General features: G+C 40.8%; 1 protein-coding gene across 1 annotated transcript in view; it reads right to left on the minus strand.

Annotated features, from left to right (window-relative positions):
* ATP8B4 (ATPase phospholipid transporting 8B4 (putative)) overlaps positions 1-20,677 on the minus strand; it is a 219,933-nt gene that overhangs the window by 178,184 nt on the left and 21,072 nt on the right. The window contains exon 4 of the mRNA XM_036301049.1: positions 16,360-16,418. Coding sequence (XP_036156942.1) covers positions 16,360-16,418 — 59 coding nt within the window. The remainder of the gene's footprint in view (positions 1-16,359; positions 16,419-20,677) is intronic.

The following is a 20,677-nucleotide window of genomic DNA, read 5'->3' on the forward strand; positions in this document are numbered from 1 at the left end:
TTGCTTAGAACAATGGCATTTTTGTGGCATTTGGTCTACAAGAGTGTTTAAAATATCGCAACATGGGACTAAGTGGTTTACAAAAATCATAGAAACATGACTTGGAAAGGAATCTTCAAAGTTCAGTTATTCATTCTACCCTTCTGCTTCCATAGAGAAGTTGTCTAAACCAGTTCTGTGATACATTAATTTTTAAAAAAGGCTTCTGCTTATTAGGATAGAGAGATATAATATAACATATTTAAACAAAAAAAAAATTGGGTTGGCAGCAAGACATTAATTATAGACATTGGAAAGTATAATAGTTAATAGGATGTAATGATTAATGACCCAATGGCAACTTGTAGGGAAGTATCTAGTGATGAGGCATATGGCTCTGCCTTTGACTATGTTGTACACAATATTTTCTTTAATAACTTACATCAGTGATTCTTAATCCTGATTGCTCGCTAGAATCACCTGGGGAGCTTAAAAATGCCTGAACTCCAACCCCAGAGCTTCTGGTTCAATTGACCCATTGGATCGTATATCAGTGAAGACGCAGACGACATGCTCATTAAGTCCACATGTGGCATAATAATAAAAAGAAGATTTAATGACAGAATAAGTGCCTGTTGTGTGCCAAGTTCTATGACAAGTAAGATACAGATGAAAATGAGATTTAATGTGAGATTAATAGGAGTCAAAAAATCAGCAAATTGCTAGTGCCATTTTGGCTGCATTAATAATTCTACTTCAAGCTGGTCACATGACTTCCAAAATATTGTTTGACTTTGGAGCAACCCATGTTAAGAGGTTATGGAAAAGCTGAAGCTCTTTGAAAAGAAAGAGAATTGCAGGTGATTGTCCTGGAGTTAGTCTACTCCGTGAACCCAAGTTTGATATTTTAAATACAAATTATCAACAAAAACAAAAAGGTCACATAAAACAGGAGACATTTTGGCTCTGCTTTGGCCTCAGAAGAAATGCTACATTAACAGATAATAAAGCAAGAGAAGATTAATGTGGCTCAATAGATAGAAAAACTGTTTAAAATCAAAACTATCCAAAGATGGAAAAGGACGTTTGGGGAGGCAGTGGTTTCCCCCCTCCTCTAGTGGAATATACACAGACTAGAGAGGCAGTTGGTGAGAAGTGTATAGAGAGAAGTGGATGGGAAAGCTTTAGAGCAAGCATGTCAAACTCTCGGCCCACAATGAATATTTCTGTGGCCCAGCCACATCATTAGTCTTGGACTGACTTGTTTGGTGTGCACAACAGGAAATATTTCGCTTTTAGAGAACAAGAAAAATAGGTTTATTTGCATTATGCTTATTAATTTGTGCAGTTATTCAGTGTCTGGTAAGTTAATGTTCAATAAAAAACATTAATTTTTATTAAAATGTTCTATTATTTTATGTTAACGATGACTCATTTATTTCAGTCCTTTGTATTCAGCACGTCTCCATCGAAATAAACCTATGTTTCTATGAAAATTGAAGCTTTTGTTTTTTTGCAGCCCACATAAACTTAAACCTCGTTTATTTGGCCCGTGTTAGCCTTTGAGTTTGACATGCGTGCTTTAGAGGATAATTCCACACTGAGAGTCCATCATGAACTGAGGCTAACTTAACAGTACCAGAGAAGGCAGTCAGGTCTTCTACAAAACAACTCTTCTTCCCAGCACTTTTGGAATATTGGTGCAGAATGGTGTCACCATCTGCAATACAGTCCACTTTGCACCTGCACAGCCACAGCTCTAAAAGCTTGCAAGCAAGGAGCAGGCATGAAACGCAGGGCAATGAAGGCTGCTAGAGAAGGCAGGACAAGGGTATCAGCTGTAGATATAGGTCACTGATCTGGATGTAAGAATCTGATTGTTGTCCTTTGCTTAATATTTCAGACTAGTTCTTCCCTGTTCAAGCCAGAACATTCTTACAAAGATGTACACACATTCTTACAACGACAACCTTACCTACCTGCACACATACTGTATATACATTTATAGATGTGGCCCCTAATCAACTCCTAGAATCATTTATAAAGTGTTTTCAAATTTAAATTCAATGCCTAAATAACTTGCTTTTGTAAGGAACTGCATGGAGAGGCAGATATAAAATACAACAGTAATCTGAGGACTGGTTTTGTAATGGTGCACATGTTGAGGCTACACTTTTTAACACGAATGATCTGATTAATCTTTCAAGTACAAAATGCCAAATATGATAGTTACCGTCTTTTAATAATATGATTCACAGAACCTAACTATTTGGTCCAGTAAAGAAAGTTACAAAACAAGATTAAAAACCACTTTGAGACCGTTAGGGTTGGTGGTTTTTCTGTCAACTCTCAACTGTTACTGAACTTGCCCAATTTATCCACATGGTTGATTTATGGATTACTCTCATAATCCATTTGCCAACCAAGAAACTTGCATTTGTCATTCTCTCTTCACAGAGGAAGTTACTTTCCTTCCTGCTCTACCTTTTCATTCTCAGTCTTCGTATAAATCTATTTCACTATAGCTACACTATAACACAGCTCCAAAATTCTAACATCAAAATTAGCTTATTAACTCTTCTAATTCCAATTATATATTGCTTGTAAACTTTTCAACTTCATATCATTGCAATGAAGAAAGTACAAGTAAAATAAATATGCCAAATCTGTGTGGATTTACTTGAAATTTACTTCACAAAGCAGATGAAATGAAACCAATTATGGGGATACTGAAATATCGCAAGTCTGGAACAGGTAAATAAGAAACACTTAAGAGGTTTAGTTTAGCTGTGTTTTTTTTTTTTTTTTTTTTTTTTAATATATTTTTATTGATTAAGATATTACATATGTGTCCTTGTCCCCACGTTACCCTCTACCCCCCACGCCCCCCACCCCCGCTCATGCCCTCACCCCCCCGTTGTCCATGTCCATTGGTTAGGCCTATATGCTTGCATATAAGTCCTTTGGTTGATCTTTCCCCCTTACCCCCACCCTCCCCTACCTTCCCTCCAAGTCCCGACAGTCCAATCAATGCCTCTCCGTCTCTGGATCAGTCCTTGTTCATCAGCTTATGTTGTTCATTATATTCCACAAATGAGTGAGATCCTGTGGTATTTATCCGCTCTCAAGTTCCATCCATGCTGTGGCAAATGGTAAGAGTTCCTTTTTCTTCTTCCTCTTCTTAAAGAATACCTTTCAGCATTTCATATAATGCTGGTTTGGTGGTGATGAACTCCTTTAGCTTTTTCTTATCCGTGAAGCTCTTTATCTGACCTTCTATTCTGAATGATAGCTTTGCTGGATAAAGTAATCTTGGTTGCAGGTTCTTGCTATTCATCACTTTGAATATTTCTTGCCACTCTCTTCTGGCCTGCATGGTTTCTGTTGAGAAATCAGCTGACAGTCGTATGGGTACTCCCTTGTAGGTAACTGACTGTCTTTCTCTTGCTGCTTTTAAGATTCTCTCTTTATCTTTTGCTCTTGGCATTTTAATTATGATGTGTCTTGGTGTGGTCCTCCTTGGATTCCTTTTGTTTGGGGTTCTCTGCGCTTCCTGGACTTGTAAGTCCATTTCTTTCACCAGGTAGGGGAAGTTTTCTGTCATTATTTCTTCAAAAAGGTTTTCAATATCTTGCCCTCTCTCTCCTTCTGGTACCCCTATAATTCTGATGTTGGTACGCTTGAAGTTGTCCCAGAGGTTCCTTACACTATCTTCATATTTTTGGAATCTCTTTTCTTTTTTCTTTTTCGGTTGGGTATTTTTTGTTTCTTTGTATTTCAAATCTTTGACTTGATTCTTGGGATCCTCTTTTCTGCTGCTGGATCTCTGTAAATTATTCTTTATTTCAGTCAGTGTATGCTTAATTTCTAGTTGGTCCTTTTTCATGTCCTCCATGGTCTCCCTATACTTATTGAGGGATTCATTAAATTTATCGGCGGTTTCCATAAAATTCTTGAAAAACCTTATAACCGTGGCCTTAAACTCTATATCCAATCGTTTGCTTTCCTCCATTTCTGCCATTTGTGACCTGTTTCTTTGTCTCCGCATTTTGGTTGCTTCCCTGTGTTGATAGAGTGGCTTTGTGTGCTAGGTGTCCTGTAGGGCCCAGTAGCTCAGCCTCCCCAGTTACCTGAGGTGGACACTCTTGGTGCACCCCCTCGTGGGCTTTGTGCACAGTCTTGTTGTAGCTATGCCTTGGTTGTTGTAGGATCACTGGGAGGAATTGACCTCCAGGGCAATTGGCAGCGAGAATCAGCTGCCCTGATGATGCTCAGCTGTGTAGCAATGCAAGCCGCTGTGGGGCCTGGGCCTTCTCTTGGAAGCTGAGTCTATCTGGCCCGGCTGCGGTTAGGTAGTTACAGGTTGCAAATGGCCGGGGCATTCATATGCAAAAGCCTCTGCCGCAGCCTGGGCGGGGCGGGGTCTCAAGGAATCAAAGGGCTGAGAAAGCAGCTATGGCGGAGCCTCAGCCCTGCCCTAAGGAGTCGCGAGTCCCAGTGTCCCGGCAACGGCTGCAAGCACCTCTGAGGGAAAGCTGCTCTCAAGCTCGCCCGCTGCCAGACAGTCCAGTATTTCCCCGTATGAGCCCTGGGTCCCCAGAGACTTCCCGGAACCGGATTTCAGAGCTGTCGGGAGCTTGTGTCTCCCTCCGGATTCAAAAAGACAGCCGCGTCCTCAGGTGCCAGACCCTTTCCGCGCGCGCGAGCCCCCGTACCTCTGCACGCCACCTCCGCAGCTCCTCCCGCTCGCAGTGTGCTTTTCTCTCCTTCTAGTTGTAGAATTTACACTCAGCCAGCCCTCCTGTAGTTCTGGATGGTGTCCACCTTGTGTTTTTGATGCATTTATCGATTGTTGTGGGAAGCAGAAATTTCCCGGTGTTTATCTATGCCGCCATCTTAGTTTCTCTCTCTTAGCTGTGTTTTTTAACTATCTTTCTTTTTAATGTATTTCCATTTTATTTGATGTTTCTGAATATTAAAAAAGTCAAATGATTCTTACACCAATTATTTCAATTGAAACCATGCAAAGAAATGCAAGTATATACAACAATCAGCCCCTTTCTGTTTTGATGCTTTATACAACTGTGTGATCAACACTGGAAAACTAAATGGCATGAATCTGGTTGGAAAATGTTCCAGCTTACCAAGAAAAAAAAAAGCCCAACAACATGCAGGATAGTTGCTGCTTTGTGTCTGCAAGTCCATTTTCAAACTTGTAATTTTATTCAGGAGGCACATGGGACTGAAAATTGTAGCTGTCCAATTTTATCCAGCTAACCCCCAGAAAGCACAAATGACATTCCCAACCCTCTCTGGAGGGTTGAGATAGTAGACAGGTGTTATTATCTGTAGTAGACCCATCTGTTTTGCCTAAAAATGTAGGCCTTTTTCTCTGAACAAAAATAAATCCTTAGGGCCCTTCCTCTAATTTTGCTAGATGGCGTTCTAGAAGAATAGTGACGAACCCCTCGTTTGAGATTTAAAGTGTGACAATGATAAATATTCCGTTGCATTATACAAATTTCTGCTAATTGCATAGACTAAAGACAGTTGTTTGCTAAATGGCACTGAAGAAAACCTGGCTCAAGTGGCACTACTTCGTCCAAATGTTTCTGACCAAAGACAATTATACAATAATATTTATTGGCTCACTTTTAAGATATGGCTGACATTAATACTGTACATATTTTATCAGTCAAATACATGGTCTAAGAGTTTATAAAATAAGTTCATGCATTAACTCTCAGAATGTCATGTACAAGATACACGCGCACACACACACACACACACACACACACACACCCCAAGCACTGTGACTGCATTTCAGGTGGATACAGTCCTATATACAAAAACAATCGTTTCTCGGCTGTGGTATGTAATTTGAAGAAACTTCCAAGATTATGGAGGACAGTAATCTTAACCCAGTGAGGACTGATAGAAAGTGTCAATCTGTGGGATTTCAAATGTTCTCTTAAAAAAAAAAAAAAAAAACACCCAGAATACATAACCTCTATATAAAGAAAAATATAAAAATTCTGGGTGACTGTGTTTGATCACACCATATAATTTAGGATGAAGTGTCATTGGTTAAATTACTAATTCCTTTGACAGCATTAATTTGTGAACTAACGTTTATATCTAGTTCAGCTGCATTTATGGCCCAAGGTCTCATTTTTTAAAGTGGCACCAATTTTCCTCACGTGTAACAGCACTCTATTTTTAGCAGCAATTATATTTTTAAAGGTTAACAATTTAGAGAACAAATGTATAACTATATTTATTTTCTACTTTATACTCACCAGTTACAATATTTACAAAAAGCTAATAGCTACATGCAGACTAACCTTGTCCCCATCCCCCACCCCCACATCTTACTCAAAGGTTTTCCCTCCCACCTCATTTCTGACCTGTTTGGGGGAAGGCAGGCGTTTCACATAAGATGCCTATGTATTCTAGAGAGGATTCTTGATTTTAATACGTATAAAGACAGTGTAAGAAGACGAAATAATTCTTAGTTCTGGTGTGTTCCAGTGCCCCAAAAGTTAGTTATATGATAAACAGTACCTATTGACAACCTATAAACAATGAGACATTCTAAAGATGCCCTAACAACCTATGTAACAGCTGCTCAGCTAAAAGGCCTCTTTAACTGTGAAGCAGTCATCACTGACGGGCATTTGAGGTAAGACTCCAAACCTAGGTGTGGTTATTGGTAACCAGCAAGTTTAACTGAAGAGGTGCCACCAAATTCAAAAACTGATAATATATTTTTAAAAAGCTATTTACTTTGCCCTCGCTGGTTTGGCTCAATGGCTAGAGCGTCGGTCTGCGGACTGAAGGGTCCCAGGTTCGATTCCGGCCAAGGGCACATGCTGGGTTGGGGGCTCAATCCCCAGTAGGGGGGCATGCAGGAAGCAGCCAATCAATGATTCTCTCTCATCATTGATATTTCTATCTCTCTCTCCCTCTCCCTTCCTCTCTAAAATCAATAAAATATATTTTTTATAAAAAGCTATTTACTTTGAGTGAAATTAGGTTCTCAGGTATCCTGTATAAAAAGAAATTATGGATAAAGGGAATCAGCAACCGGCCGTGCTAACTCTAATTCCATGAATCCAGATTTCATAAGAGGAGGTATTTGCTACATGTGTTTTGCTTACAATACCTCCCTAAACATTGCCAACTCTATAGAGTTAAAATGTTGTACGAAATGGCTATTGAGGAGTAGGGGGTTATGCTAGTGACATCATACCAGCTGTGAAAATTGAGACAAATAAGTTGACAAATTCCTGAAAATAGCAAATTAGGTCCTTTGTCAAAATAGTTATTGGACCATACAGAAATAGTCCAAATATGGTACTTATGAATTAAAATTGTGATCCTATGAAACTAGTTTTCGGACGGTTGGATTTCTTTAATACCAAGGATTATGTTTGTAAATTCCCACAACAGAAGGATTTGTTGAATATGATAAAGCTGTGAATGAGATAAAAATTTAGAGGGGGTAAAACATGGGATTTTTTAACTATTTGAATGCACCACTTTAGAACGTTTAGGAATAGGAATTCAGAAACTAAAACAAAAGATTAAAACAGATCAAACAAATTAAGAAAACAAGGAATCGGGCAACCGCTTAGCCAAAGAATAACACTCTTTAAATAAATCAAATGTCAAAAAGATAAAATGTTTATACTTTTAAACTCTTGAATTCAGAATGAAAATGAATTTGAGAGATGTCCAAAAATTATCTTCTCTCCTACAAGTAAATTATTTACAAAAAGAGAAATAAAAACTTCTGTCATATAGAACGTAGAATAATTTTCACATAACAGCACGCAAAACACAAGGCATTTTCAATGTTTGCTAAAAAGCCACCGTTACTATGGTAATGCCCCAACACATGCACACACAAAGCAACAACCGACGACCAGAAACCCACAACTAATGCAAGTTACTGGCACTTTCCACAACTAATTCCAACTTGTCACGCTGCATGTCGTCATCTGAACTCTTCAGTTTTTGCGTAAATTGCTTGGTTATCAGGCCTTTTGGTGAGGATCTGCAGCCTGTTGGCAGTGCAACTACGCAGCTCGCAGCTCGTGAAGAAAAGAAAGAGAAACCCAGAGTTCCCATCAGGCTGGGGACTAAAGCAGGACTGGGACGTGTCCCTGCATGTGGATATCCCAAGAGTCTTCCACAGAAAATATTTACTTTTACCTTTCCATGGTCGTTATGTACTTGGATAGGCAAAATATTCGAGATGAGTGGTTCAAAATGCTTCATTTCCCTGGACCGAAAAGCTTTTATGCGATTTCTCTCCTTTCTTTTACACATTCTTAATTGGGTGGACTCTACCCTACTTACTCTCTTCTTCCTTGCACTTTTTCCTGCCCTCTGATTTCTAAATCCCAACTTTTTAAAGAAAAATTAAAACTGCTTTCATTAGTTTACAGTTTCTTCAGTTGCTTCCTGCTGACTTAAAGGTGTTTTTCCTTAGTTCTTAACCTCATGGGCGCCAAGCGTCAGATACAGGGCTACCCAGGCCTGTTTCCTGAGAGGCTCCTTCCCTAGGCGCTCATCCCACTGGCTTCTCTGTTCTCAATCCTTGCTGCTCTCTGCTCATTTCTTGGGCTCCTTCCCTCCCAGTCTTTAACTAACTGAGAGCTTCCACCCAATACCCCACCATTCAGTCATCACTGCTTAACAAATTCTACTTTTCTCCCACCTTTAAGAACTTCCTTCCAGATATCTCTAATCTGAAGCTCTAACTTCACCCAAGTTACATTCCCTATTTACCTGGGCATTTCCATTTGAATATCTGTCTATTTCATGTGGAAGGCAATAAAATCCTTTTTCATTTTGTGACTCCTCAGCTCCTGAAAAGGTATTACCTCATATTTAAGCTCTTTTTTTAACATACTATAATCTGAGCCATAATTTCCTATGACACACACCTTACCACCAATTAGGTTCTGGACTCCAGGTCTTTGCGGTCTCTCCTTCCTAACTTTAGCGGTAAATAGGAAAACAAGGCTGAAATCATTTCCCATTTCCTCTGGCAACGCTTCCTTGAACACTTCCACTCACCTGGAGCCTTCGTTTCCCTAACACAATTAGAATTTAGCATTGCCTTTTCATGGTTACCTACGTTCTTTCTCATGTGCTGGTTGCTCCTTGAAAGTAGAGAGCAGAATGTATATCCCTTCCCTTAATAACCCCAGTAGCTCAACGCATTGCCAGTCTAAGCAGATAGGGCCTGCTAACGTGTGAAGGGACCAGTACTCTGCCACCCTGAATTTGCTTTTGGGGATATTGATTTTAAGTGTTTGTTAAGAAACAAAGGACTCAAAAAAGAACCTTGGACCCTTCCTCCTTCCTTGCCTAAGATTCAGACAGAGAAATCTGCTTTAGGAAGGAGATCTTAGGATGCTGCCTGAGCCTGAGCTGAATTAAGTATGGTAAACAAGCGGGATTCAGGCAGGTGGGTGTCTGTGAGCTAGATACTCCCTGTGTCCCACTGTTTCTGAGTTGCCTAGCAAGGATTTTCCTGTTATGTGTGTTCAAATAGCCCGTTCTCACTTTTGAAATCTAATATCTCCTTTGTCCCCCTTTGTCCTTTGTCCAAAATGTCTTAGATACCCAATGTTGTTTCCTCACTATCTTTGGAATTTTCACGTCTATGTAAATTCCCCATATTCGTATTAAACTTGTTCTCCTGTTAATCTGTCTCTCTTAGTTTGGTTATTGGCCCAGCCAGCAGAAGTTAGGAGGTAGCAGGAAAAGTATTCATGTATTTTTAGCCCCCACACATGCACTTTAGGGCCCACCTCATTTCCTCATGTATTTTTATTCCCTTGAGCTTTATCTTCTCTTTGTACATTGCCTCAAAAACCACTTTGGAAAGTAAGTCAACAAACACACACATTGCTAGGCATACAGTAGGCACATGGTGAATATATCATTTTTTTAAATCATTTTTAATTCTATAAAAAAAAAGGACAACCAATCATTAATTCACGCACACACACACAGGAACATACAGTTTTACTGTTATGCCACTCTGGTCCTAGGGAAACACATTATCATAACGTGAGCCTAAAGAGGTCCGATCCAAGCTCACAGACCCGGAATGATGGTGGATCACATTTCTCTACTCCACTCTTAACCACTTATTCTGAGTCAAGATAAAATAAAAGTGATTGTTAAAACATACAAAGTCCCATTTAAATAAACGGGAGGGAAATGTAGAAGAGAGTCTTGGTGATATCACTGTCACACTATCTGCTGAGTCAGCTATGTTGTCTCACTGGGTGAACACTCTTTGAAAAACTCAATAGTCATTGCTCTATCGATCACAAAGGTCTTGAGAGCAGCTACAGGTTCCATCCAATAATCATAATATCAACAAGGCATTCTAAGATACTAGGAATAAATTAAAGTGTTGGGATCTCAATTTGGGGATGGAAAGCTATTTGGTTAAATTGTCACCAACTCACATAAACCTGTGCACTTCCTGGGTAAGATCAATAATTAAGCTCAAGGGAAAAAAGAAAAAGAACATCTTTAGAAAGTTCACACCTCCCCTTGTGCATGAAATACACTCAGATAAAAGTTATTAAATGTTCAGCTTTACTGAAGTTTCTGAGTTTGAGGCTGGAAAACTTTCTTATCACTCAAATGAGTTCATGTCTCTTCTCAACTGCTATTAAGAATTTGAATGAGAGCAGAGTGTGCCTGTGCCTATGTGAGAAAGAGAGAACAAGAACTAGTGGGAACCAATGATTTCTAACACCATTTCTCTCTTTTTAAATGAAGTCAGAAAACAGCTCTAATTAATCTAATACATTTTCAGACTATTTTCTTTTACATCAACACATTTTAATACAGCTACAACTGTTTTCACGACCACCGTTCACTTTGAACTCCTTTTAATAGGGATAATGAGTCTGGCTGCTTGGCCCACTCTAACATTTTTAACATTAACATATTTTAATACAATACTGTTTTCATTACTTCCATTATTCACTCCTATTATTAACCAAGAAACCTTTGAACTCCTTTCTAATGAGAATAATAATTCTACCGTTTGGCTTCCCCTCCCTCCACTCTCCAAGCCCACTTTGTTTTATACATCTTGGCAGTCTGAAATCTCTCTGTAATTTTATGTTTTCCACCTTCTAGTTTTCACAATATCACGTCTAACTCGCCAATTAATTTCACTTAGAATCATTAACCTTGTCTTTTGTTTATGTTCTAAACGCTTTATCTTTTGAAAGCACTTTTAATAGTTTTTAAGCCTGTGTTATGTCCTATAATGTACTTTGAAACTTTAGGCTTTTTGTTAAATTAAGGTCCTCTAGGTACTGAAACATCATACTTCGGCCTTCAAAGAGAAAAGTTTTCTTGGCCAGGCTTAGTGCTTGTGGAAATCACTCCATTCATCTGAGCTTTGTGTAAATTTTTCTCCCGAGTTCTCATCTTCAAATGCTAAGGATAAGATTTAAGGTCATTCTTAGCCTCACATTTGTAACAATTTATATCACTTTTATCGGCCTTTGCCTCCAGAGTTTAAAAACTTCACCAGTAGGTATGTGAGGGAAGGAGCAGAGATTTGGGAGACTTTTGGTTTGTTTATTTTTGTTATTGTTTCATTGTTTTTCAGGATTGGTCAAAAGAACAGCCTGGTACCGTGGGGAAAAACCTTTGGAATCTGGTCACTATGAATTAGCATTGCCACCTCTTAGCTATGTGACCTCAGTTACTAAATGAAGCCCCATTTCATCTCTCCGTTTGGTGGAAGATTAGCAATATGTGCAAAACACCTGGTACACAGCTAGACTCACAAATGATGGAATGGGAGCCATTATTTGGCTGTGCGACTTTGAGCAAGCCACTTAAATGAAATCTCTGTACCTCAATGTTTTCATACATAAAAGTGAGATATTTTTTTCATACATAAAAGTGAAATACTTCATAGAGTTGTGAGATTAAATAAGCTTAATATAGTAGAGTGCTTAGAACCATGCCTTTTGTATGGTAATCACTATATATGTGTGTAAGCTATTTTTATCATCATCATCATGGCTAAGTTTATTGTTATTATTATCACTGTTAACATGTACTTAGAACATCAGGAAAATCTTCTCATCAGATGCTTTGCACGGAGTAAATAATCAAAAGTATCTCATCGAATTATTATCACTTCCATATACCGTAGCTTATTTACTGGGGCAAGGAGGTGAAATAGCTACTACCACAATCATCAGTAATCTTCTTGCTTTAGGTACATTTGTTTCTCTATTCTTGCATCATCTGCATAGTTTATCAGCAACTTTCATATCTTTAATATCACAGATTTGCTAATTTGGGGCATGTTACCTGCTGCAAAAAGTTTATAACTTTAGCCAATTTCTCAGTATCTTCCTAACATTCTTATCATTGGTATCTTACTTTAGCCAGTGCTTTACAGCGAATCTAAGATTTATTATGAGTACTTGCCCACAGCCATGTTAGGATTAAGTGAAAAATTCATATAAAATTTTTAACAGGACCTGGTACATAGTAAGTATCTAATATATTAGCTAGTCTTACTATTATCAAATATTTTATATGTTATCTCACTTAATCCTTCAGTAAATAATCCTATGAGGAAAATTCCACATTTCAGAAATAACTCTGATGCTCAGAGAAATAGACAAGTCAAGATCACAAGTTAGGAAATAAGAAAGAGAGAAAGGATTTAAACTATAGTCTATCTTATCCCAAAACACTCTTTCCACTACACTTGAGGGGGCTTTATCATTTCTCCTTTCATCTTTGTCATAATAAGTCTCAGTTTATTCCCATTTCCTTTTCAGCCTTTAGGTAGGAATACTACTTCTTCAATTATTACGGGCATTCTCCCTGGGATATATTAGGGTCTCTTCAAATCCATTTCCATTTGGGGTAATAACTCTTAAAGAGAAGCAAAATGCCCCTTGATTCTTCCTCTCTTAAAATGATATTTAAAAGCCTTACAATCAGATAGATACAGCTTCAAATCCCATATCTACATAGACTGGCTCAAAGGGTCATTATGTGTTATTCTATTTCAATCCTACAATAACTAGATGAAATAAGTATTTTATTATCCCAAATTTGAGACTGAGAGAGGCCCCACAACTCATATATGACCCACTATGCTGTTGGGAGTTCCCAAATCAAGAAACCTCCAACTGATTCTAGTGGGAACCCATGCTCATTCTAGGAGGACCTGGTTCATCCCCTCTGATCCATTGTCGTGGTCATTAGACCTGCCCCTCTCTATACTGCAGGTCCCCTTTCTCAGCACATGTTGTCATTCTTGGTTTTGCTGGCCCATGATGGGTTTTGTTCTTTCCTTGGTATATATTAACTCAGTGACTGAACTGCCATGTTTTATTTGATGCAGCTGCAGAATATAGTTCTATTGTCTTTTTATTAAATTTATTGGAGTGACAAAATTATACAGGCTTTAGGTATTCAATTCCATAACACATCATCTGTACACTGTATTGTGTGTTCATCACCCACGTTTACTGTTCTACTGTCTTGTTGTTAGGAAACCCAATAGAAAACACAGCCATAGCCACACATCTGTGTGCTTTTGTTCAGTACCATGCAAGCTCAAAATAAAACGATCTTGTCTCTGTATCATTGGCATGTTATTACTTTTAAAAGAAAGAAAGGTCTGAAGCAATCACAGCAAATTACTAACATCTATTCAATCTGGTGGTGGGCATACAGGTGTTATATTATTTCCTGTACTTTTCAGTACATTTGAAATATTCATAAATTAAGTGCAAAGAACTATAACTACAGAAGACTATACCATCTTACAAAATGCAAATAAAATATGACTTCCCTTATAGAGTTTCTACTTACAGAATGAAAACACTTGTTATATGTTGGAAAACAAGTAAATGCAGCTAAGCACTTAAATGCAGTTATCCCATAGTAGATTACTTATTTCTGTTTTTTCCCAAGGTCTTAAAATATACACATGTCTACACCTCTGATTTAGGGTTTGATGGTCAAGACTTTCAAGGATCAATATCTACGTTTGAGGACTGGCTATAGAATGGACAGAAAGGCAGGGTGCCAATTTGGGTGATGGCCAGAAGGGCTAAATGACTAGATGTCACACAGCGAAACATTAATCACCATGAAAAATTATAATCCCTCCCTCTCTCGGGCTAAGAAGCATGTTCATCTTCTTCCTGAGAGATTCCTTCTCTCAAAGGCAGACTTACTTTAACCAAGTTTGCAAGATGGATGAATAAAATCAGAATGCTGATATATGACTTTACAGAGAGAAACTGTCACAGAGACAGTGGACTGACCCCCTATAAGGAAGTTTACATTGAACATTAAGTTATAATCACAGTTGATGTGATTAGCACAGCATGAGAAAAAAAAGTAATTAGCTACCTCTGTTGAAATTTAATAGTATTAAGTTGCACTAACCAAATGCATCCATCCCCATATATGGGAAAGACCTACCAATAGAATGCTCAGAGAAATCAACAAATCAAATGCTAAATAAACAAAACAAATACTAAAAATAATCCATTGGCCAAATTTCTCTCCACTCTGGCTAGTGCCTGGATGGACACTGCCACAATTTTCCCTTTGACACTCACATTTCTATGCTTTAATAGCCATCAAACTCTGCTTTGATTTGAGACTTTCTTCCTTTATGTGCTGTACTCAGTTGGATAGGCCACATGTCACCTACAGAATCAATTCTTCCAATTATCTTTTTTAGAGCTAATAAAAGACTCCATGTAGCAATTTAGCTTGAGTCATAGAAAGATGAAGAGATCTTTATGAAGGCCCATGATATAATTCATGAAGTTGTCCACCAATGTATCCCAAGTTTTAGAACAGTGCCAGTTAGTTAGTAGATACTCAGTAAATATTAATGTAGATGAAGAAAACCCTTAACTATTTTTAAAAATAGTTAAGTTCAAACTTAAAGAACACATTTTAACTAGTCATTTTCTCACCACTCACTTAGTAAATATAATCACTCAGGATCTGGGAACTTTCTCCTGGACCTACATACAGCCTGAGTTGCTTAGAGAAAATCCTCCAAATGCCATTCATCACTCATCAGCCACTATCACCACTTCTATCAATAAGTACTACCATAGAGACCCATTTCATATTATTTCCTGTGTATTCTAGTGCCCAAATGGGCACCAACGTGGACTAAGTGAAAGAGCGAGACCTCAACCTAGAGGCCCTGATGCCCAGTGCTCCCCATGGTCGGTCCCGGCATTCCCCAAGGCGGGCTCCTGCCAGCCCGTCTCCCAGCACCGGCGCTGGGTTGGCCACCCCCCGTCTAGTTTCCTGCCCAGGAAGGCCGAGGGCCACAGAGAGGGGGCAGACCCGGGGCTCTGGGGGAGCAGGGGCGGCCCGAGCCCCCTCCAGCAGGGGAACGGCGCCCGGGGCTCCTGGGTGCTGGGGAGCGGCCTGTGGCCTTCAGGGAAGGACGCCTATTGAGGGGCGAGGACTGCGCCCTCCATCTTGCCCTGGGTCCTCCATTTTTGGGCAGAGCCATGTGCTCGGCGGGGCTTCTTCCCGGAGGCCCAGGCCTCTGCTGGCCACGCCCAGGATTTCTCTGGACTAACCAATGATAATCAAGGGAAGTGCACGCCATCAATATGACTACATCCTGTGTAATGAGACACCGACTCACGCCTGGCCAATCGGCAGGGCCCTCAGTCCCCTCTCCTGCCCTTACTCCACCCCCCGCATAAAACCCCCGTCCCATCAGGCTTCGCTCTCTCTGCCACTTGCTGCTGTGCCAGTAAGGAGGGCAGGGGAGCCAGACCTAGGTTTGAAATAAAGGACTCTTTGCTTTTGCATCGGAGTCGCTGGCTCCCTGGTGGGCTCTTGGGAATCTTGAAATCTGGGCACAACACTAAGCATGGGGGAAAGATATTTCATCTTCTTCCCATAATCATAAAAAAAAGACTCAGTGCAAAATAGAAATAAGTGTATAAATATTACTAAGTTCTCTATTTATGGAAACACTAGAAGCTCAGTGTATGAAATTCATGCACAGGTAGGGTCCCTAGCGGCTGCCAGCTGCCAGCTGGGGCCTTCCTTCAGTCCGTGCCGCCTCCTGGTGGTCAGCACATGTCATAGTGAGCAATCAACTCCCAGTCAGTAGAACTCCGGAGGGCACATTTTGCATATTAGGCTTTTATGTATACGTAGATATGACACCTTGCTATTAAAATGGGCTAACAAAGAAAGTTTCTAGTGAAGTCATAAAGTTCTAGAAGGCATCAATTCTACTGCCCTTAAGGTAAGACCTCCCCAGCATGAGTGTACTATGAGTATTTTACTCACTGCGTACTGGAACTTTTCATTGTATTCACGGTCATTAGCTTTTACTATCCGCTCCACTTCTAAAGAGAAAGAGAAATCAGGTATGAAATTAAATTTTCAACCCAAAGAAACATAACTCATTAAACTAACATCTCTTAGGTAACTTGGATTTTCAAGGTTACAATAATTATTTCCTTTTGAAATTTGAAGGGCATTGATTTTTTTTTCCAGCCTAAATGTTGGAACACGTACTGGAAAGTCCAAAAATTGAAAGTTGAAATGTTTCTCATTGTCTTTCTGATGCCAGCCATAAAGCAAAACATTACGTGTCTCCAATTTCTACACACTTCAGCTACACAAAGACCCTTTCTCTTAACTTCATGTAGTTCCTAAAGGAGAAGGAGCTGCTGAAAATCAAATGCCACTCTGAAAAGATTTTTTTTTTATATATACAGTCATAAGATATAACATAGCCAAACAAAACCATCCTGAAGCGGCCAGTGAAGTTGCTGACCTTATGGTCCTGGAGCCAAAGGTGATATTTTTAAACCACCCAGGCTATTGAGGGGAACTCCACATCATCTGAAGACTGAGACCTGCCCTCAGCTGGAGGTAGCCAAAAATAAAACCTCTTCTGAAAGCAAATGCAGAGTTCTGGCTCAAGATGGTGACATAGGAAGATCGCGTACTCACCTTCTCCCATGGACACACGGAATCTACAGCTATATATGAAAACATTTCCTCTGGGGGGAAAAAACTAAAAACTGGAAGAGCAACCCCTTTACATCAGGCAAACCAGAGGGAAACCACATCAAAGTTAGTAGGAGAGGCTGAGACATAATCTTACCATACACCCCACACCAACCCACAATCAGAAGGAAACTCAAAACTGGAGCTTCTCCTTGAGGAGCAAAGGGTTCAAACCCCACATTAGGGCCCCTCAACTTTTAAGACTGGCCCCTGGGAGACAAGCCCAAAAAACATCTGGCTTTGAAGACCAGTGGGGTTCACACCCATGAGAGGAGGGTATTGTAGTGAATTGAGGAGCGGCTCTGAAAGGGCTCACATAGACTCACCCACCCCAGGGCCCAGATGATGTGAAGAGACTCACTTGCTGGTTTAAAGCACTGGCCTGAGGAGAGCTGCCTGCTGGGATACTCCCCAGGAGGGAGGCTGGAAGGCCCACCTTCCTGTTCCACCTCTGCCTTACTCAAGTCAGCAGGTGTCATCTTCGTTTTTTCCCTTTTTTCTTTTCCTTTTCCTCCTTTTTTCTGTTTTCTTCTTTTTTCTCTTTTCCTTTTCTTTCCTTTTTTTTGTTTTCAATCTTCCTCTGCCTCACTCCAACCAGTGGCACTAACCTCTGCCACACACCAGAACACCAGTATCTCCTGGAGGGGAGCTTCTACACATGTCTGGTGCCCTGCTTTTTATGTCTTGTGACTTGGTTTCTACAGCTGCCACCCAGGGGATGCCCCTTGATCACCTGGCTCTGGAGGCCAGGGGAGCTTTTGTTCCTGGGTCCCATGGGGCTGTAACAATCAGAAATTCCATTCCTAGCAGACTACCACCCTCAGGGCACTGAACAGATGGAAAACTGAAACACACTTCCAGTCTTTCTGATAAAGAAACCTATTTGCTTTCCATAGCTTTGGCCTGAGGGGCAAGCCCCTGGTTTGGCTCACTCATAGGGGCCTATGGAGGGGTTGTCATGAAACGAAGGCTCATGAACGCAATCTTAGCACTCCTCTCTGCCTCATGCCACATCACCTGTATCTTCCAGAAAGACCTTCTATATTCTTCTCTGGTGCCCTGATTTTTGTGGCTACTACCAGGGGACACCTCTACTTCCATAAAAGCAAATGCAAACACAGGTACAAATAACAAAATAAAAGGAAACAAACCCAAAGATTATGATAGTGCAGAAATTAAAATTTTTAGAGCGCAGGAAAAGATAGTGCCCCAGAAACAACAGCAGAGCATATTTTTGTGGTAAGAGTAGCAAGTTCTTGCTCCATGTTTACTGGGTCCAGAGTTGACAAAGGGTAATGAGGGAATAATGAAAGCTATGGGAAGAAGGTCAGCCAAATAATCACCAGACGTCAATGTTAGATTCTCATGGTAAATGACTTGACCATCTCACCTGTGAATCCCTGAATCCTACAGCTCTCTGCTTGGACAAGTGACAGGTGATAGAAAGTATTGGGATAGGATAAGAGTCTGAATTTAGAGTAGGTACACAAACCACAAAGATAAAGAAGACTGGAAGTGGAAAGTAACTTAGAAGCACATATTAGGGGTGGGAAAAGGAAGAGCAGGAGGAAAGAAAATATAAGAGCTGGAAATAGAAGGGAAATGAGAAAGATGAGGAGATGAAGAGGGAGGGAAGGAAGAAAGGAACATAACTTTGCACCCGTCCCCTATATGCCAGGTACCATAAAGTGTAAGAACTGACTACATTTTCCCAAAAGTCCAAGGAGAATCTAAATGTCTCTACAGCCCCTGTGGCTTAGCTTCCAAGTATGAAGTTCACCTCTGAGGATGGCTCCTGACAAATGACAACCTGTCTTTGGTTACAATTGAGTTTCTACCATTTGAAGAGTGTTTGTCTGTTTGACATCCACTTACATGGCCTCCTTCTTACCCAGCTAAGGAAGTCAGTTCCCTATGATTGTTCATGTTTTCAGTCTAGCTTACCTAACTGCTGATAAGAACAAGATTGGATTGATGTCCACAGCTGATGACACCTGAGTGGCCTTTCCCCTATCATGTACAACTCTGAAATCCAGAACCTGTCAGAAAGCAATCTCTTAACCAACCATATCCTGGAAGGAAAAATTCAAACTCTGGCTATAAAAATGTCATCCCCTCTTTCTTGCTGATTCCCCAATAAAGGGAAAAAATATCAAAGCCCAAAATAATATTTTGGAGGGTGAGGGGACTTAAAAGCTTTAAAAGCTATATATATATCCCCATTTATATATCCCTACCTTGACTCAGATATAGTAAAACTGCTGACAGGAAAACAATGGATATTATTATTAGGAAGGTGAGGGTGGGTGCCTCTTCTGCATGGCAAAGGTTACTCTGGTCCACTGGCATCCAATAAGTAATTTATAGATTAACTTTAGCTGGAGAGCATTATGATAAGTGAAATAAGCCAGTCACTGAAGGAAAAATATCACATGATCTCACTCATTCATGGATAATAAAGACCATTATAAACTTATGAACAAAAATAGATACAGAGGCAGAGCTGCCTCAAACAGACTGTCAAACTGCAGCGGGAAGGCTGGGGAGTGTAGGGGGGTAGAAGGGGGGTGGGGGGAAGAGATCAACCGAAGGACTTATATGCACGCATGTAAGCATAACCAATGGACATAAGACACTTGGGGGTAGGGGAGGCCAGGGAATTGTCAAGGGCGGAGGGAAAAAGGAGACATATGTAATACCTTTTGTAATACTTTAAGCAATAAAACAATTAAAAAATTGGATATGCTAATTTGCATATTAATTGGCTTTAGTTCAGATCATGTACATTTAGATGATCATCATTTTTTATTTCATACTAGAGGCCCAGTGCACGAAATTTGTGCATGGGGGGGTCCCCCTCAGCCCAGCCTACACCCTCTCCAATCCAGGACCCCTTAGGGGATGTCCAACTGCCGGTTTAAGCCTGATCCCTGGCTGTTGGACATCCCTCTCACAATCTGGGACCACTGGCTCCTAATCGCTCACCTGCCTGCCTTCCTGGTCACCCCTAACTGCATACCCCCCACCAGTCTGATTGCCCCTCACTGCCTCTGCATGCTGGCCTGGTCACTCCTAACTGCCCCCACCCCCGCCAGTTTGGCCACCCCTTACTCCCCCCCCCCGCTGACCTGGTCGCACCCAACTACCACCCCCGTCAGCCTAGTCGTCCCTCACTTCCCCACTGCCAGCCTAATCACCCCCAACTGCCCCCTCTGCCAACCTGGTCACCCCCAGCTGCCACCCCCATCAGTCTAGTCATCCCTCATTGCCCCCTGCCAGCCTAATTTCCCTCAACTGCCCCCCCCCCCCCGCCAACCTGGTTGCCTCTTACTGGCCCCCCATGGGCCTGGTCACTCCTTACTGCCCCCCTGCCAGCCTAATCACTCCCAACTGCACCCCACCGCTAGCCTGGTTGCCCCTAACTGCCCCCCTGCTGACCTGGTCACCTCTTACTGTGCCCCCTGCCAGCCTAATTGCCCCCCTGCCAGCCTGGTCGCCCCACACAGCCTGCTGTTCAGTCATTTGGTCGTCCTTCACTAACCCCCCTGCCAGCCTGGTCGCCCCCCGCAGCCTGCTTGTTTAGTAGTTT

Source organism: Myotis myotis, unplaced genomic scaffold, assembly GCF_014108235.1.
Source record: "Myotis myotis isolate mMyoMyo1 unplaced genomic scaffold, mMyoMyo1.p scaffold_m19_p_1, whole genome shotgun sequence".
NCBI lineage: Eukaryota > Metazoa > Chordata > Mammalia > Chiroptera > Vespertilionidae > Myotis > Myotis myotis.